Source organism: Rissa tridactyla, chromosome 6, assembly GCF_028500815.1.
Source record: "Rissa tridactyla isolate bRisTri1 chromosome 6, bRisTri1.patW.cur.20221130, whole genome shotgun sequence".
NCBI lineage: Eukaryota > Metazoa > Chordata > Aves > Charadriiformes > Laridae > Rissa > Rissa tridactyla.
The window spans coordinates 46,174,933-46,193,097 of record NC_071471.1 but is presented as its reverse complement, the minus strand read 5'-3'; the positions used below and the strand labels follow the sequence as shown (position 1 = coordinate 46,193,097).

The 18,165-nt window shown below is 38.7% G+C and overlaps 1 protein-coding gene across 8 annotated transcripts in view; it reads left to right on the top strand.

Moving 5' to 3' along the window:
• Positions 1–18,165, top strand: part of ZMIZ1 (zinc finger MIZ-type containing 1) — a 352,031-nt gene that overhangs the window by 209,757 nt on the left and 124,109 nt on the right. For all 8 annotated transcript variants that reach the window (XM_054205564.1, XM_054205566.1, XM_054205572.1 and 5 more), the window contains 2 exons: positions 2,139–2,252; positions 12,536–12,641. In XM_054205564.1, coding sequence (XP_054061539.1) covers positions 2,139–2,252; positions 12,536–12,641 — 220 coding nt within the window. The remainder of the gene's footprint in view (positions 1–2,138; positions 2,253–12,535; positions 12,642–18,165) is intronic.

Below are 18,165 nucleotides of genomic sequence, written 5' to 3'. Positions count from 1 at the left end.
TTATTAAAGACTATTTCAAGTACAGAACTGAGTAGCTTTCGGTGAATTTTTCCTTACGTTGTTTCTGTGTGGAAGGGGTTTGGGGTTTGTTTTTTTTTTTCCCTACTGAGAGATCTGTGACTGTGTCCTACCTATGCGGTATGTGTTCAGTATGGTGCGATTTTCTCACCAGCTTATGCACCTTTCTTTCCTTCTGGAAGTCATATATTCGATAGCAGCAGAGCTTACATATGCTGTTGTAGAGGGGTTTGAACCAACTTCTGTTTCCCCTGCAGATGAAAGTGGCGTGCGGAAGGAGGAGTGTACACTGAGAGGTTTGGTGTCAGACAGTCACTTCTCTGGAGGATTAAATGAAGCCTTCAAAAAGGCATCCTTTTACTTATAAGATTCATAACCCAAACTGCTGGCTCTGTTCATGGGACTTTTTTTTTACGAGAAGCCTTAAAATATGGCTGCTTATGTTTATTTACTTGGATTCTTCTCTTTAATTTGTATATGCAATAGTTTAACTCCTCCAACAACTAGATGATCAGCTGGCAAAGCAATGTTGTTCTGAAATGCAGCCTAGGTGAAGCTATCAAACTAGATGGTAGCGTGAGCTGTAGTCAGTGCTTGTAGAGCACAGGAAGAAAACTGCATTGCATAACGCCTGTCTGCTTTTTCAAATTCTACTACTGTTTTAAAAATCTGTGCCCCACATGTCAGTCATCTCTTGTTAAAACAAGGCCTCTGACCAAAAGCCTTCATTGAATAAGAATTACAGTAACGTGATCCAAAAGCTCATGGACTGGGAACTCCTCAAAACCTGCCATGGGAGGAATTTTTTTCCTTCATTTGTCTTAGAGTTAATACATGCGGCTTCTCAGGCATGAGGGGACGAGAGGGGAAAAAATAGGTTGTGAACATTATTATTAATCCAGATGCTTAGAAATGAGCAGTCGTGTTTTCCCAAATTATGCAACTGATTCAAAAATAATGATGTATTTTAAAAATTATGCCTTTGGGTTTTGTGCCTTCCAGATGAAACGCTCATCTCATTTTCATGTTTTTCTCAGCAATCCCAGGAATTATAAGACCACTATTTAAAAAGATACCAACAATTCCTAAATACACTCTTTTCTTCTTGTTTCTGGAGTTTTCATTGAAACATCTAGCATCATGAGAACTGGAGAATTTAGTGGCAATATTACTCATGTAAATTGAATCCCTTCATTCCTGTGCTCTCCCTCTGCTCCTGCTAAAATGTTGGAATACTTTCACAATGTAGCAGAGTGAGGGACAACAGTGTGAATAATAGTATCAGGTAAGTTTACTAAATGCCTCTAAAAACAGGACTATAGGTTGTTCGGTGCAAAGGCAGAGGTGAACATAATAGTTAAAAAAAATGGCATTACCCATGCAAATTCCAAAATAAACCCAGATTTTTCTCTCAAAATTGTGTCAGCCTCCTTAGGAAAAGTAGGATTGCACTCTGAAATTTCTACATGCTTTCAGTGGATGTGAAAACATTTTTGGCCATGGCAGTATGACACCGCACTTCACTCATTTTTCATCATCCCAAAGGGCATCACCCAAATTGCTCATGATGGTACATCACGACGAACAGAAACTAAAGCTCCTAGAAAGGATCAGTATAGTAAGTGTTGCTTTGCTCAATTACTGATATTTTCTGAGACTGTTGTGTTTGCCTCCTGGCTGGCAGGCAAAGATTAAAATCTTGATTGTTGGAAGGCATGGCTGTGCTGGTGTGTCCCGACAATGGGGCATAAGCCCAAGGCAAAGACTGTGAACATAAGACTGAAATTTCCCTCAATTTAGGCTTGGGCAGTTTTGATTTCTGAGTAGAATCCATTATGTTTTGCAGATGGGAGAGGTGACGTTATAGAGGAAGGAATTCAGGGGAGCTCTGGTATTTCAGCTACAGCTTGTGTCTAACTAAACGGTTCATATCATAAAATTAGAAAATCTGCATAAGTATTAATAAGAACGAAGTAGGATTTTCTGTGTTCACTGGTTTAAGGTCTTGCGTCTCCAAATGCTGTTCCTATTTTCCAAACTTTGCATTAATGTGATGCAGAAAAGACTATGTCAGCCCTTGTGTATTTTATTTACCCTGTTGCTTCATCTTCCCTTTCCAGCACTTACAGAACCCTGCAAACTTCCATAATGCAGCAACAGAGCTCCTGGACTGGTGCGGAGACCCCAGAGCCTTCCAGAGACCGTTTGAGCAGAGCCTAATGGGTTGTTTGACGGTATGTCTGCTCCTTCTGTGGCGCTGGTCCTTATACTTCGTTTTATACTGTATGCAGTCTGTTGTGGACAAGGGAACATGGGGGGACAAGGGACAAAGAAAACTGATTTTCAGAATCTGCATTTTGGTGGGGGGGTGGTGTTTGTCATTTTATATTAAACATGCGAAGCCAGATGCTAACAATTGTTTATTTGACTCCATTACTTAACAGGAAGCAAAATACAGGAGCAAGAAGTTAAATCATAAAAGGGAAAAATATTTATAGTTAGATTACTTATAAATGCACAGGCTAGTTTACTTTATATGTACATACGATACTTATTTTCATGGTTTGAGATTGCTAACTGAGCTGTGTTCTTAGGAAGTTGCTGGACTTTTTAGGCATTTATTTTCCTTTGCTCAAGTTTTGATGGGACTGGAGTACTACTTGTCTTCTATCCGAAGTATGCTGTACTTCCAGCTAAACAATGTTTCTGACATGCCTGTTTGGCTTACTTTATTGCATATATTGACTGCAGGTCTAATCTTGACATACTAATTCCAACAATTGTATTGACTTCAGTGCTTTTGTTCCATTCACTCTTTATTAAGACCACTGTAGTTCCTAAAGCAACTTCATTATAATGCATTGAAAATATATTTTAATGTGTATGCAGCGGGTTTTGTTTTGAAAGTTTTATTTCCCATGCACCCAGATGCAGGATCCAGTCCAAAATTGTTACGTGGAGTCAAGTCTGCAGAAGAATTAAATTCTGACTTGAGAAGGAGTCTTCAAAAGCTTCACTGCAATTTGCAGAACAAATTGATATGAACAAATAATCACAAAGGAGATAAAAATTTTAAAATGATTAATGAGGAGACCGTCATTGTATTTGTTGGGGGGCAGAAGTGCATGGATTATTTTCATGCACTATGTAGCTGTTGTATATCAAAAAGACACCACAACTGAGATTTAGTTGCCAGAAATCCAAATGTTAAGGAATGGCTCCATCTTAATGTGCTCAAGTGTATAGCATCCCTCAGATTTCTATGTCAAAAAGTTAGAATAAATCGAATGATATAAGGAGGTGCATATCATTCTTCCAATCGGGAAAAAAAGTTAAAGAAAGTTAGAAATGTTAGTAGAGTCCAAAGATAAGATATTTAATACTCTTTGAAGTAAAAGTTATATATAACCTCAGTCATGAGAAAACGTACATAGGATCTGATGTGACCATAAACATGTTTTATCTATACTTTTTAAAAACTTTGCTAGCATTTTCAGGTTAGCATTTGGGAAAGGAGACTTTCAGCTCAAGTATATTTAGGCAGCCTGTGCACAGTATTTCTCTGCAAACCTCTGCTAGAACATTGTAAATCTGACCTGCAACTTCCCTGCTGTTTCAGTCTTTTCTTTCTACATAAGCAGATCTGCAGCCCTGCCCAAGTGCAGGGTAAAAATAAGATCTGACTGCTAGCGATTCACTGTCTTCACAGGGCGTAGGGAAAGCGAGAAGGAAATGCTCCATGAAAAATAGTGAGGTAAAATACACAACACTTGGCTACCAGAGTTTCTTGAAATGAAAATACTCTCTTTCTTATGACAAAAAAGAAAGAAAAACATCCTTATTATATAAATACTGTTAAGATTTAAACGGCACGTATTGCTTTGCTTCATACTTCTCCCTGAAATCTGAACAAGGTGGCGTGAAATCCCCCTTTCCCAAGCTTGTTCTGGGAGAGCACTATCTGCAGTGTAGGACTGACTGGCAGCAGCATCTTTATCACGTGTTATAACCTCATTATATTCCTAACAAGGAATTAAAAAAACATGGAACTTAACCAGTTGGCTTGTTTTGTGTTAGATAAATACACAGGGTTTGCAGAATGCATATAAACTGCAATGAATGTGCTTTTCTTATTCCTAATTTTAAAATCCCTCCAAGGAAGGTATTCTTTAATTTCTCACTGTGTACATCCCTCTTCCTGCTTCCCATTAAACAGGCTTAACTACATAGTGGTAGCCCAAGAGTGTGATACTTCCTGTACATTCCTAATACGTAGCAGTACAGTGGGCAAGGTCTCCTTTTTCTTTTTTTTTATTCCTCCTTACAAAAATTCTTTCTGTCTGAGCTTGCTTATATATAACTTGTTTCTAAATAATGTTTTCTTCTTCAAAATATAGCAAAGGTGGATATTGAGGCTTGTTGTCATCTTACAGGAAAATGTTCTTATCTACCTTTATTTAATAAACATGGTAGAACTTCTGTCTGTTTCCAGGGAAATTATTCAGAAAGTTGCAAGTAAGTGAAAGGTAGCTGAAATATTGGAATATCATGAGTAAATTTGACATTAGCTTGCTTAGCTGCATGTTCTGTACTATCAAGAGCCAGTTTTTCTTAATGCTGACAAAGTTTGTCAGTGTTCTTCTTTGTGAGGATTACGCTAAAAGAAAAATGAAAAATCAGTATGAAATTCTTTCAGCCACTAAAACAGGATTGTTGTTTTATTTTGCCAATCTTTAAAATGGCCTTAAAAAACAAATTCCCGTAAAAATTCCGTATTTTTCGGTATGTGTTTTAAAGCAAGTAGTCTCTGCCATCTTTACAACATTTGAGCTGTGTGGATTCCTAAAGGCAAGAGCATTTAATCCAGAAATCCTACAAATACTAAAAATGCTTGCTTGCCTATAAGGCTCCTCCTCTGTGGTGTACAGAATAATTTTTTTCTTTTATAACATTCTGTTCTGTTAACTCTCTGGCCAGGGAAAAAATGGTATAGTAAACTGTATTGGAACCATCAAGGGATATGAAATCATCATATCCTACTAGCGGATAACACGGTATATACTAATCCAGATTGAAATATATTAATATGCCATGACTGCAGAAGGGCAAGCTCTCTCAGGAATGAGCTAACCATCCATTCATACACTGCAAAGTTTAAATGCATGAGATGTAATGACAGAGCATCAAAACAGACCTCTTGTATATACCCAATTTAATGGTACCTCTGGTATAACAGATTCTTTTCATCATTTAAGTCTTACCTGTAATATTTTTGCAAAAGTTAACGAATTGGATTTAATCCTATTAATAAAAAGGAAAAAAATCTCAAAATTTTGAAATTGTGCTTTAATTTAAGAAGTGGTTCTTAGAAAGTAGTTCTGTTTATCCTACACCCCATCTTCTCGTTGGCACTGTCAGTAATATCTGGTATACTTTATAACACCAGTATGTTTTTAGTCCTGTTGCCAGTCTAACACACCCTGAATGGATGCAGAAGAATGGTCTTAGAAATATTCTGCTTGGGCATCAGCAGAAAAGCTTCCAGCTTCACTTGTGGAATCACTGGTTTTGATAATAACATATAGAATAGGCTGTTAGAGCAGGTTTTCTGTGCTTAAATTGTAATGCCGGCACTTACAGAAATCTTGATGACTCGAAGATTTCATGAGTTAGCTACACAGCATGTGTTGAACCTCAACACGTTTCTAGTGTTCTTTTTTCCTTGGTGATTTTTTTCTCTTTTAGGATAACAGATGTGCACAGTATACATACTGGCTATTAGCAGTAGATAATAATTTTTACATATCAGCAGTACTTGATATTACTGGAGTTATATTTGCTACTGTGGGCTCCAGTGGCATTGTATGCAGGATAATAGGAAAGGTTTTCTTATTTCAAGAACGAACTCAGGATTTGGTGCAGCAGCTGAAATTTCACCAGAGAGATGTCTAATAAGGCATGTAAAAAGGCTTTGTTTATCTCGTTAAATACTTCACGTTTGTTATATAGGATCTTTTAAATGATTGCTCTTTTAAAGGTGAAATAACTTCTGTTTGTGATAAAGAACTTGGGCTAATGCTGTCAAGGCCTATGAATAAAACTGGAATAATTCTGTGCAGTGCAAACAGTTGAAGAAAAAAGGTTTATTAGGGTACATGGATAAACCTATGGCTTGTGCTATAAAAAGAAATTGTTTTTCATGAAGTAAGTCCCAAAAGGTGTGCCCCTTCTGGCAAAAATGTGTGTGACTGCATATGCAGCGCCATTATGTTCAAACAGTTCTGGCAGACACTGATTCTACGGCTTGCCTTTTTGTGCTCACCCATTACAGAAAATCACCAAAGTGAGTGGGTAATGTAAGTCTATAAAGAAAATGCCTTTCAACAGATAAATAAAAAGTCAAGGAGGGAGGGGTAGGGTTTCTTCCCTGCAAGCCACAGGCTAGAGAAAGATTCCCTTAAACAGCTTTGAAACTCATGCAAACAAATTACCATCTTTCTCAGAGACAATAAACTCCCTTCTAACTTGCCAAGGAAAGCTAGGTGTTATTTTTCAACAGCAGTTATTTTCAAATCAAATAACTGTCTGTAGGCTGGACACTGAATTATAATGGAAATCGATTCTATAAATTATTGAAATTGCAATGGATTCCATGTTCTTTGGTATGTAACACTATTTCTTGTACGGGGCGTTGATTAAAATAACCTCAGCTTTCCACAAAACAAAAATAGCTATGTTTTTATTATGATTGAAACTGTTTCTGATTCTAGCATTCACAGTTTACAAAGCACTTTGGGATGAGATTATATTGTGGTAAGGCTAACATTCTTGATAAATATAATTCTCTAAAAACGTACTGTAATGGCATTACCTTACTGTCTTCTGAAAGAAACAGCTTTGGTTACTACACAGAAGTTAAAAAGAACAACCCTAGTTTGGTTGAACAAGGGTGTCTCACTCTTTTCTGCCTTTTCTCAGACTCTAGTCTCATCCCATAGGCCTGCTCTTGCCAAGCAGTTTAACATGTAAATAATGCCGCAGCAAAAATGGAAATGAGGGGACAGCTGAGAGCAAAACAGATTTACAGACTTGTCTTCAGCAAAGGATGGTAAAAGCACTGCTTTGTTCTCTTGCTGTGCTTCGGTGTTAGAAGGCACCAAGTTCGTCGTTCTTCAGGGCTCTTCAGTGCGTCCAAATAAGACATAAAAGGGTGAGAGAAGCACAGGCTTAGTCTAAGAAATTAAAGTCCATCACCATGACGGTTTTGGACAGTAGGAGAAATTTAGATAAGCAGGGTGTGCTTACCTGAGCTGGCTCTTGGCCAAAGCATTGAACGTAACAGAGCTTATCTAGTGAAAACTGTGTTTGTGACCACCATGGTTAGGACCTGAGTCTCACTTTCCATTCAAAAAATGGCACTTCCTACCCCAGTCTGTCCAAAAATGCTATGCTGAAATAGTCATTAAAAATGCCTTTTTTTCCCCCCACTACCTTAATGTTCTAGATTTCCTCTCCGGATGTTGGGTCTACCTCAGTCATCAGATGTCGGAAACTCACACACGTTTGTTTACGAAATATTTGTCTTTAAATTAAAAGAATAACAACAACCAAAGCTGTAGTCCTAGTTGTACTCTGTCTGAAGAGTATGGATTTCATTTCAGTCTTTGGTGCTGCTTGTAGCTCTTACTGGATCTCTGTACTGCTGAAGAGAGTTGCTTAAATAACAAGCATCTGTGTTAAACTGATGGAAGTATCTGCTATACGTTCATGTTTTAGTGATCCTGATACAAGGTACAATAATCTTGAATTGCATTTCTCTTTGGAAAATCCTGGAATTGAGACTCCTGAGATATTTTTTTTTTTTAGGTCATTTTAAGAAAAAAAACTGCTCTCAGTTTCATGGTACAGAAATCTGTTTTATCTCATCTGATACAGAATGAAAAATATAACTGATTAAAAATATATATATTTAAAAAAAAAAAAGCCAAGAAGAGTATCTTTGAACAATGTCAAGTTTCCGTAACAGGATGCCTCAGACAGCAAAACCAACAAAGTGGAGCTAATGCTGATGTGTTCACAAGGCTCTCTGCTGCTACATTGACTTCATGCCTGGCTGGGTTGATTCTGTTTAATGCAGAAAGGTGTGTAACCAAAAATCAACACTACAGTCAAAAAATCAGATTTTAAATCAGGTTAGGATCTGAATGTGAGTAATTATAGATGGGAGAGCTGATGGCATATCTATACCCAGAAAATGGCAGGATGCACCTGCCCATTACAGCCCTAGAAATGTTCCATTTATCTGAGTATCCAAGACTTCCAGAACAAAAAGTTCACGTGGCAGAAATTCCACTTCTATCGTCCTCTCCATGCATTTGTTAAGCACACAGTTTTATATGTTTGCAGTGCATCACAGCACTCCAGGGCTGTGTACGTGCTGTACCATCAGGGTACAGCCAGCAGGCACAGAACACACTGCTTCAGAGCAGCTCATAATGCTACCAAACAACTCAGTATTGCTGGCTGTCGTGTATGACCTCATGGTGTCCTAAAACCCTTTTTTTAACTTAATTTTGTTAGTCAAGACATAGGTTATTTTACAACTTAAAAATATTTATTTGAGATATGTTGCTGTCCAAATTGAAATGCTTTTGGAATTCCTTTATCACTTTCTCACGTGATGGTTGTATGTTTCATCCATATCATTGTTCAAAGACTGCCAGGACTCAGGTGGCGACAGTATTGCAGTGACCCAGTCATCAGCTGGCTTAATTAAAGCAAAATCCCTGCATCTTTCCCTCTGGGAGAAAATTTCAGATGGAGAGGGTTGAGTATAGTGACCTTCGCTTCTATGTTTATGGTTGTTAGAGACTTGCAGAGGAGAGGAAGAGGATGTAAAGGAGGAGATACCCTTATGGTTTATTTCACTGTTGCAGGAAGTATCAAGAAATGTAGTAGACGGCAGAGGTACTGGTTGATTTTATTTTGAAAATATGGTGTTTATCCAACTAGTGGCGTGGGAAATATGTTTTAAGAAAACCCAAGTTCGAATACAAGGGCTCTGTAGAGTCTGGTAAATTTACAGAACCTACTTAATGTCTGTTTTCAAGCATCAAGGGCAAGAAACTAGTTAACGATATAAAACTTTATTCACCTGCTTTGATTGTCTGTATTGTTGAGGCAGCCCTTCTGCAACTGGAGTATAAGAGTCTCATCAGACCAGGACTTCACATCACAAAGATTTCTTCCTCCCTTTCCCCTCTTTTTTTTCCTGTTTGAGGCAGATCACTATTCATGTTGCAAAATTCCTCAATTTGCTTCCTGTTTATCTGATCTTTGTGTGTTACTGAGGGGGAAAAATTACCATCTACATTGCAGAATTCTAATTACAAAATTTCTGCTGTAGTCTTCAAACTGCATTCAGATAATTTCAAGTATGCACAAGTGGCTGAACACAGAGCTGTCTGAACTAGCAATCAGATGGCATTTTTAGTTTTGAGCAGCCAGCAAATTGAATTGGTAAAATTCATTCTGATGCCAGCAGGGGGGGGTGCTCTTGACTGCTGCTAGTTAAGAGATTCATTGAAAGTGCAACATAATGGGAAGGGAGTTTTGTAATAAGCAGTCATATACCTCTCTTGATTAACAGGCCGGTTAGGTTAAGAGGTGCATTGTTCCAATACTTCGTGGTGTGATGACAAGAAGGACAGGGAGTGGAGCTTGCCATGGTGTAGCTCCTTAGCCTTCCAAAAGGAGAAAGGAGAAAAAAAACAACAAAGGGGGGGTGGGGTGGGGGAGGTATTGTAAATTTAAGTTAAATTTAATTTTAAATTTAAATTTTAAGTTAAATTTAGCGAAAAGAAGTTGGTAGCCAAATTTCTCTGCTTTTTGTGTCATTAAAACCTCACTCTCATCATTTTCCCCGTACTCTCAATGACCCTGAGAGTTCAGGCATCTGGAACTCTGCAGAGCTGTGTCACAGGCAGTGAATGCAATGTCTTGGTTATGAATGCAATATTATTCAGATTAAAGATTTCAAAGGTTTGGGGTGATCCAAGTTTCTTATTGGTTGTTAATGTTACAATAATGTTTGTTTACAAATAAGGTATATGTTCCTTTAAAGACACGACTTGAAATAGTTGTCAGCACCATATCTATGTTAAAATAAAAGCTAGGTGTTACAAGCTATGTAGGAAATAGACTATCTTTTATAAGCTCTAAGTGTCTCAACTGTTATTGTAAAATAACACAGAGAAATATTAAGTGTTGAACCTTGGGCTGGTCAAGCTCCTCTCTCAACCATGATAAAGGATGATGATCTCAATTTATGATTGCAGTATCACTGGCAACTATGTCTATTATTTTTTTTTAAATGCACTACTCTTCAAAGGAATGTTATGGCATGTATGCTTAGGTCAACTAAGATACATGCTTACAGCATTGCAAAATGAAGTCATGGTTGAACACATGGTGCTGCCTGCATGTTGTCTGAATCTTTGTCGATGTGCTCAACTTGAATTAGCAGTTAGAGAAAGCCTGAGTGTGTTTGCAAGCAGTATCGTACCACTTAGCTGTAACATTGAATGGATAATTGAAATTGTGTTGACTCGATGTCATCTGATCAGCACTGTTACCTGAGTAAGATGAAAACCCAGGGAGTTTTTGTTTTACCTCAAACCAAGACACTTGGGAGAGTTCCTGAGACAGGGTTCAGACCAAACTGGGTGGCTCCAGTCAGCAGCAGGTTCTGGGATTGCTGAGATTCAGCTTGGGACGGACCTAAGGGACCCAGAGTCTTAGCCAGGATATTAACAACAATCAGACTTTTAAGTGTAAAGGATTAAAGGTCGATCTACCAAGTTGGACATGTTTTTTGATGTATCAAAAATAATTGCATTCCTTCTTGCAAATATTTTTTTCTTTCCTATCTAAAATTTACAATTGTAATTGTAAAGAGAAACAGGAGATAAAACAGTAGGTGTGTTCTACGGTTGTGTATTATTGTACTGATCATCCCAAATTCTCATTTCATTTCTCTGAAGCACTCTACTCAATTTTGAGATTGGGAGGGTTGAAAAAAATTTAGGGAGAGCACACTCCCACCTGATAAAGTCACGTGAATCTGCAATTTCTAAATTAATAGGAACAACAGAAACAACAAAAATCTGCAAGGAAATTTTATCTGTGCTAATTCTTTCTTAAGAAAGAAATTTGGTTCTTAATTGCTAATTGGGAAAAATAGATATTGGAAAAAGTTCAGAATAATAACATTCATGTAGTAGTGTTGAGTAGGTAGGGCAGAATAGTGCATTTATTTACCATTTGTAGGTTATCACATACGTTGGTTTTTTACTCTGTTCTATACTTTTGCTTTTTGGGGGCAACAATCTGGACACATAATTGCTGTGCCATTACTGTAGAAAGAAGCTTTCAGATGGAGATAGGGGTGGGAAAAAGATATTTTCTTGTATTGTAAGCTATTTAGGATAGGGACTTTCTTTTGCTTCACGGAAGGAAATGGTGTTCTGTTTCTTGTGGAGTGCCTTGACCATTGTCATTCCAAAGCCGTAATGGCAATGTTAAGAATAATCTGTTTTATCTATGTTTCTGAGTCTGAAGTCATCCTGTGCCACTAGAAGGCAATATAAAAGCTCTGCTGTGTATAACTTTAGCACAGTTTGCCAGAATGACCGCAGTATTGTGTTTACACTATGCAGATTTTCATGAGGATACATTCTTGGCTGATAGCTGAGTTGCTGGCCTGGAGAAACCCTTGACTGCTTTTCATCCTTAACCCCAGTCTTTGATTTGCCTGGTTTTGCTAGTCATCTCCTAGATCAGTCAAAAAAAAAAAAAAAAAAAAAGGAAAAAACTTCTTTTCCTATTTAATGTGTTTGGCAAATACTTCTTGCACAGGCCTATTTATTGTAAAACTGGAGTAAACATGGTTCCCAATATGGCATTGTTAAAATGCAGCAACTGTGACGCTGATCACAGCGTAGGAGAACGCTGCCCATCAGTGTGGAGGAGGGCACTTTAACCTAAAGGACCTGGGTGCTGCTCTTGAGAACAGGGCCAGGAACTGCTAGTGACACAGACACAGAGAAGTCTCAAGTAGAGTTAAATTGTATTTTTAATTAATTTTAAAATGAAATTAAAAATTGAATTTAAAATTAATTAAAATTTTAATTTACATTAAAATACAGTAAAAATATTCTATACAATCTTTGCATACATTTCTCTCGCATTATTTCTTCTGGAAAAGCCTTGTCTCTTCAACGTTATGAAACTACCAGGCCCTTCTTCTGGTGAGTGGGCAAACTACCAGGTCACCGGAAGACTCCTGTGCTCAGCTTGCTGTGCTTGCACTGGGAACTACTGGAGAGCAATGCCTCATACCATGCTTGTACTGTGGCGCTCACAGCATATTCAGTTACCTAACATTGGCGCTGATAAGCAGGTTAATGTAACTTTACAAAGAGCTTTCTAATGAAGCTTTCTCTCTTTCCCTTTGCAGGTGGTTAGTCGAGTGGCAGCTCAGCAAGGATTTGACTTGGATCTTGGATACAGGCTACTGGCAGTATGTGCAGCCAACAGGGACAAATTCACTCCAAAATCAGCTGGTAGGAAAAGCCTTTTTTTGGTCTATTACTGATTCTTGCATGGTCTTATTCTGAATAAATGCTACCTGTGACTGTCTTGTATTCTTTAGAAAACAAAACGAAACACGTATTTGGTGGTAATAGTGCTGCTGCTTTTAGCATTTCAATGGCACGCTGTTATGAGGATACATGACTTCGGAAATTTGTATTTTCCTCAACTAGTGCTGTTCGTTGCCCTGTTTGATCTTCTAGATGAAATGTTACTTCCAGAAGCACAGATGTTCAGTAATTTCATGGTGAGAATGAACACACTCAGGCCCCTCCATCTTGGTAAACCATTGATTTTGTTACGTGTCAACCTCTAAATACTTCACATTCATTGTGCACTCCCTGGTATATCTATTTGCCAAACTTTTATTCCTTGACTGCATATGTCCCTGCAAACAAGCACTGTGGTTTCTTGTACATCTAGTCATTAGCTTTAGAATTTTGAGGCAAGGGTAGGTGGCAGTGCTATTGGTATATATAAAGTAGCCGTTTTTCCAGTATTTTATGGCAATAACCTGTTACAGGGCTCTGATCAAGTAGCAATATTTGATAATGATGTATTAACATTGCTTCTCTGTATAGTAAAAGTAGAAAATGTACTTCAGGGTCTCACATGTGTGATTCAACTGGAGCATTTAATTCTGGTTCTCCTTTTCTTTCATTAGCTGATGAATGTCAACATAATGTGCACTGACTTGGAAAACGGGCAGATAACTGTTCCATTCCAGACTGAGCATGGAAAACTTTTCTGCTTAGTGCTAAACTGGTATGCAGTCCCTGGTTTTGAACATCAGAAAAGGTTACCTTCTTCCAAAACAGTAATTTGTAGTCAACTGATTGGGTGTTAACATTTCTTCTCATGCTCCTTATCAGTTTTTTTTCAGCCTCAAACTTCACGGCTTCCTTTTGACCTAAGTGCTCTAAGCAGTTCCTCATGCAAAAGTGGCTTTCACATCAAGGCATATTCACTGGACTTAGTGATTTATTTTTTGTATGGGAAGGGATCATTAATTTTACTAGATGTCGAATAAACTGTCTGATTTGCATCCCAGAAAACTGTGTGGAAGATAAAACATACAGTTGACTGGGCACGATCTCCCTTTTTTCTCAATTTCTAGTAAGTTACTATCACCTCTTCTTGATATTTTATTTTTTAAAAAAAAAAAGCTTGTCAAATGAGGATTTCCAGCTATAAGTGCATTAAGTGAGACATTAAAACTGTATTTCCTTTGAAAATATACTGATTAAAAGTAGTCATAGCCCCTCTCTATGAACCCTTCCTGAAGTGTGTCTCCATCAGTGTGTTAGTGAAGGTGAAGCTGTGAGTCTTTGGATCTTTTCATGTTGCAGTCCTTTTCTTTTAGGGCTTGGATGAGGAGATAGTCTTGAAAAGTGCTGGTCAGTCATCACGTCCTAGAAAAGACTAGAAGATCAAGTCCTAGAAAAGTGTTTGATTTCTGTCAGTAATGACTTTTGGGGAATATATGCTTGCCTTTTTTTTTTTTTTTCCCCCAACTCATTGCCCTGGCAATCTGTACAGATTTCAGTCTTTCCATTGTTAATTGATACAATAATGGGAAAGCTGGTAATGAAATCATGTGCTTTTCTCTCAGTGTACTGTAAAAACCTTCTCAGTCCTGTTTCTCAGTTGCATATGCAACTAATTTATTTCCAGTGATCTTAAATACTTAGTTTCACAACTACTTTAGTTTTACCATGTATACAGTTAGTTAACCAGTTATTCCAGGGATTTCATCATGCCCATCCACATCGTGGTTTTTAGTGCTCTTATTGTCTGTATTAAATACTTATATTTTGGGGCATACCATAACATATTTTGTGAAATGTCACATATAGCCCCTACCCTAAGGATGTCACATTCATATACGATTTACAAGAAGCTACATCATTGATTGGTCAACTTGAAAGACTGACAGGCTGGGATTACAAATGTGAGGTTGTTTCAGACCATCCTGACTTTTTTTGAAAGGGTTAATTTACACATCTTGAGTGCATTAACATTTTCTAATTCCTAAAGCAACAGTGGCTCTGCTCCCTCACTTAGTTTTTGTAAAAATATTGAGATTGTCCTTTGCTTTTTTTGTAAACAGTGTGCATCATTGAAAGCTGCCTTTCATTATTTGCTTAAGTTGTTGTCAAGGATGCTTGCATGTTGTTTCGACTAACTCTTTAGTCAAAGAGTTTAATTCTCTTATGAAGAAAGGCTGAGGGATTTGGGTCTCTTCAGTCTGGAAAAAAGACGGCTGAGGGGGGACCTTATCAACACTTATAAATACTTAAAGAGTGTGTGTCAAGAGGATGGGGCCAGGATCTTTTCAGTGGTGTCCGGGGACAGGACAAGAGGTAATGGACACAAACTTGAGCATAGGAAGTTCCACCTAAACATGAGGAGGAACTTCTTTACTTTGAGGGTGGCAGAGCACTGGAACAGGCTTCCCAGAGAGGTGGTGGAGTCTCCAACTCTGGAGACATTCAAAACCCACCTGGACGCGTTCCTGTGCAACCTGCTCTGGGTGACCCTGCTCTGGCAAGGGGGTTGGGCTAGATGATCTCAAGAGGTCCCTTCCAACCCTATGATTCTATGATTCTTTTTTCCTGTTGCATCTACTGAAAGACACCTTCAACATTTCTTCCAGTCACTTTCCTACGGAAGTCCCCTGATGTAGATATCAAATGGCGTTATTTTTAATGAATAAGCATTTGTTTTTCCCTCACTCTGGGCTTAAGGGGAATTTACAATGGTTTGAATTCATTCCTTCGGGTATGAATTTAATGCTGCCAAAGGGATCGCTCTGGAAACACTTTTAATCCATATTGTTTAGTGGCTGACATTCTGAAATGTAAGGAGAAAAAACACCTTTTCTAATTGAAATGCATTTGAGTAGGTGAACACTGGAGAAAATAGTTGCACCAAATCCTTTCAAGGGCCATCAACTATATTAGTGCCTGTTTACAGCTGAGGACAAGGCTTGTGGACTGGTGTCGTGCAGGCTGGGATGCCTGCAGTGGCCTGGCAGTGGTGGCTGGCAGGCTTTGCAGCTCTGCTGTGTGGAGCAGGTGGACCACCCCAGCCTGATGTCCCTGAGGTCTGCTGGTTTGCAGAGGCAGCTGGACCCGTGCGATTGGTAGTCCTACTCCTGTTCTCTGGCAGTTCCCAGCCTGAGCTTCCACAGGGACATGTACTGGCAGAAGAGCTTTTGCTCGTACAGCTTTTGTAAACCATTTTGATGGTAGCTCCTTGCTAAGCTGAAGAGGTTGAGGAGTGATTCCAGGAGCTGCAGATGGCAGATCACAGTACAGGGAAGCAGGGAGAGAAGAGAGGCTGGAGCCACGTGGGACAGTAACCTTCTCCGGTGGCACAGCCACAGCTGGAGGGGGGAAGCAGGGGGACAGACCAAGACCTGTCAGCTCCTTAGCATTTCCCATCCAAGACCGTTTTGTGTTGCCGAGACAGTGTTTGATGTTGCCCTGCTTTTACTTGGCCATTGACATAGTTAATAATTAGCTAATACAGATTGTTTTGGAGAACGCCTTGAGGGGAGACCCATGTGGCATGAGAAGTATTAAAAAGTTGTCATGTGTGCTTTTAAATAGTAATGATGATGTAATGACTGTGCCTTTTGTCTCTGCTTTCTTGTGTTTGTACCTGAAATAATAGCTGTGCCTCCTTTTATTCTCCTAGCCCATGCTGCTGCATCTGGGCTGCTGCCTCAGCAGGAGGTCAAATACAGCATTTCCCACCCTAAAGAGAAATGATAAAGCCTTTAAAAATATATGTGTCTCTTTCGGTGACAGCTGCTCCCCAAACCTTCCACGGCAAATTCCTTTGCCTTTTTGTGACACCTATTTGGAATGGCCCAGCAGGTTTGCTGCCTGCTCATTTGCTTTCAGACTGAAGCAACCTCAGTTGCGCTTAATATGTGAGTGCATGGGTGTTTGCATATTCTGGTTTTTCTTCCTTGAAGCTGAAGAAGACCTTTTTGGATAGTGCTTGCTTGGACCTTTTCTGAGCATGATATCTGCTGCCTTTGTCCTTCCTGTACAAGATTTCCAGTGATTTGGTAGCTTTATTTTAAGGTCTGTAAAACAGAGTTCAGTGATCTGAGTGTTTATGTCAAAAAAGAAAAAGGAAAAAAGGAGAGAAGGAATAATTTTCTGTTCTGAAATATTTTTTTAAAAAATACTTTATCGAGCTACTGAACTTCATTGCTCTTGTAGCTTACTTTTGCTTTTGTCAGGAGGCCAAGCTGAGGCCAGACAAGGGGACGACAGGATGAGATCATCCAGGGAGCTTTGTCAGAAAAGGACAGTGTTCAGTATCTCTGTAAAGAGAGAGAGACGAGGAAGGCGCCTGAGGGCAGAACTGTGCAGAAAAGGTACTTTAGCAGTCACTGAGAAGCTACAGCAAACAAATGCTGTGATAGCTTGGATGGGCAGCTAAGTGTTAGATGTTTGATAGCAGAGATAGCAACCCCTTTTTGATACTGCTTTGTTTTCAGTCCCTTAGGCTCTGCCTGGTGCGCTTTTGATTTTACTTTTCAGGAGCAGTATTGCTCAATAATCTTAATTTTATATGGAACATAAACTAAAACTTTATGGTATCTGACGATTTTTACATTATGTTTTGTTTATTTCTTTAGCTTTAATGATTGTAATATAACTGTAAAATAATAGGGGTGTTCTTGGTGGACATGATACCAAAGCTGTGCATAAGTGGGATTGTGGGTTAACAAAGGTATTTGCAGTGAGAGTGCATTGGACGCAAGATACCGAGATCTAAGGTATGTCCTGATCGGGGTATATCATCTAACATGTTTTACTACCTTGTTTCAAAGCAATAGTATAGATTGGGCAAAGTGCATTTTGGTGTATTATCAAATGAAACTTACAGAAATGAGAGAAAAGGAGAGAAGAAAGGAGGCTGCAATATGAATGAGGAAAAGGTAGAAAGTAACGATAACCTCTAGACTATGGAGGACCATAAGGACAGATGAACACTTTTTCTAAATTTCCAATAACAATGCTCACATTATCTGTGGAGACAAGGCAAAGTGAGGCGACTAAAAGGTTTACAAGTATAGAATGGAAATTACTACAGCCAAGGCCAATGGCATCCCTCCAGCTTGAAGGGACCGAATGACTGACATGCCTGCATTTGGAAAGAAATAGCATATGAATTGTCAGTCTTATGCCTCACACCAAAGATTTTTCAGCGAATCAGTCAAGTCAAAATGGTCTCATGTGACTGCAGAAGAAACACAAATACTGTACCTGTACTTAGGGAAGTGGCAGATAAGAAGAATGAGTAGGCAGGTTTATAAGAGCAGAGTAGAAGAGCTTGGCTTGGGTTGTTCGTGAAATGAAACCTGAGCAGAGTTATGAAATGTATGTAAATACTAACAAATAAACAACTTAGAACAAGAAGAGCTATGAAGCTACAGGATAGTGTTGGCACAAAAAAAAATAGAGGTGGAAA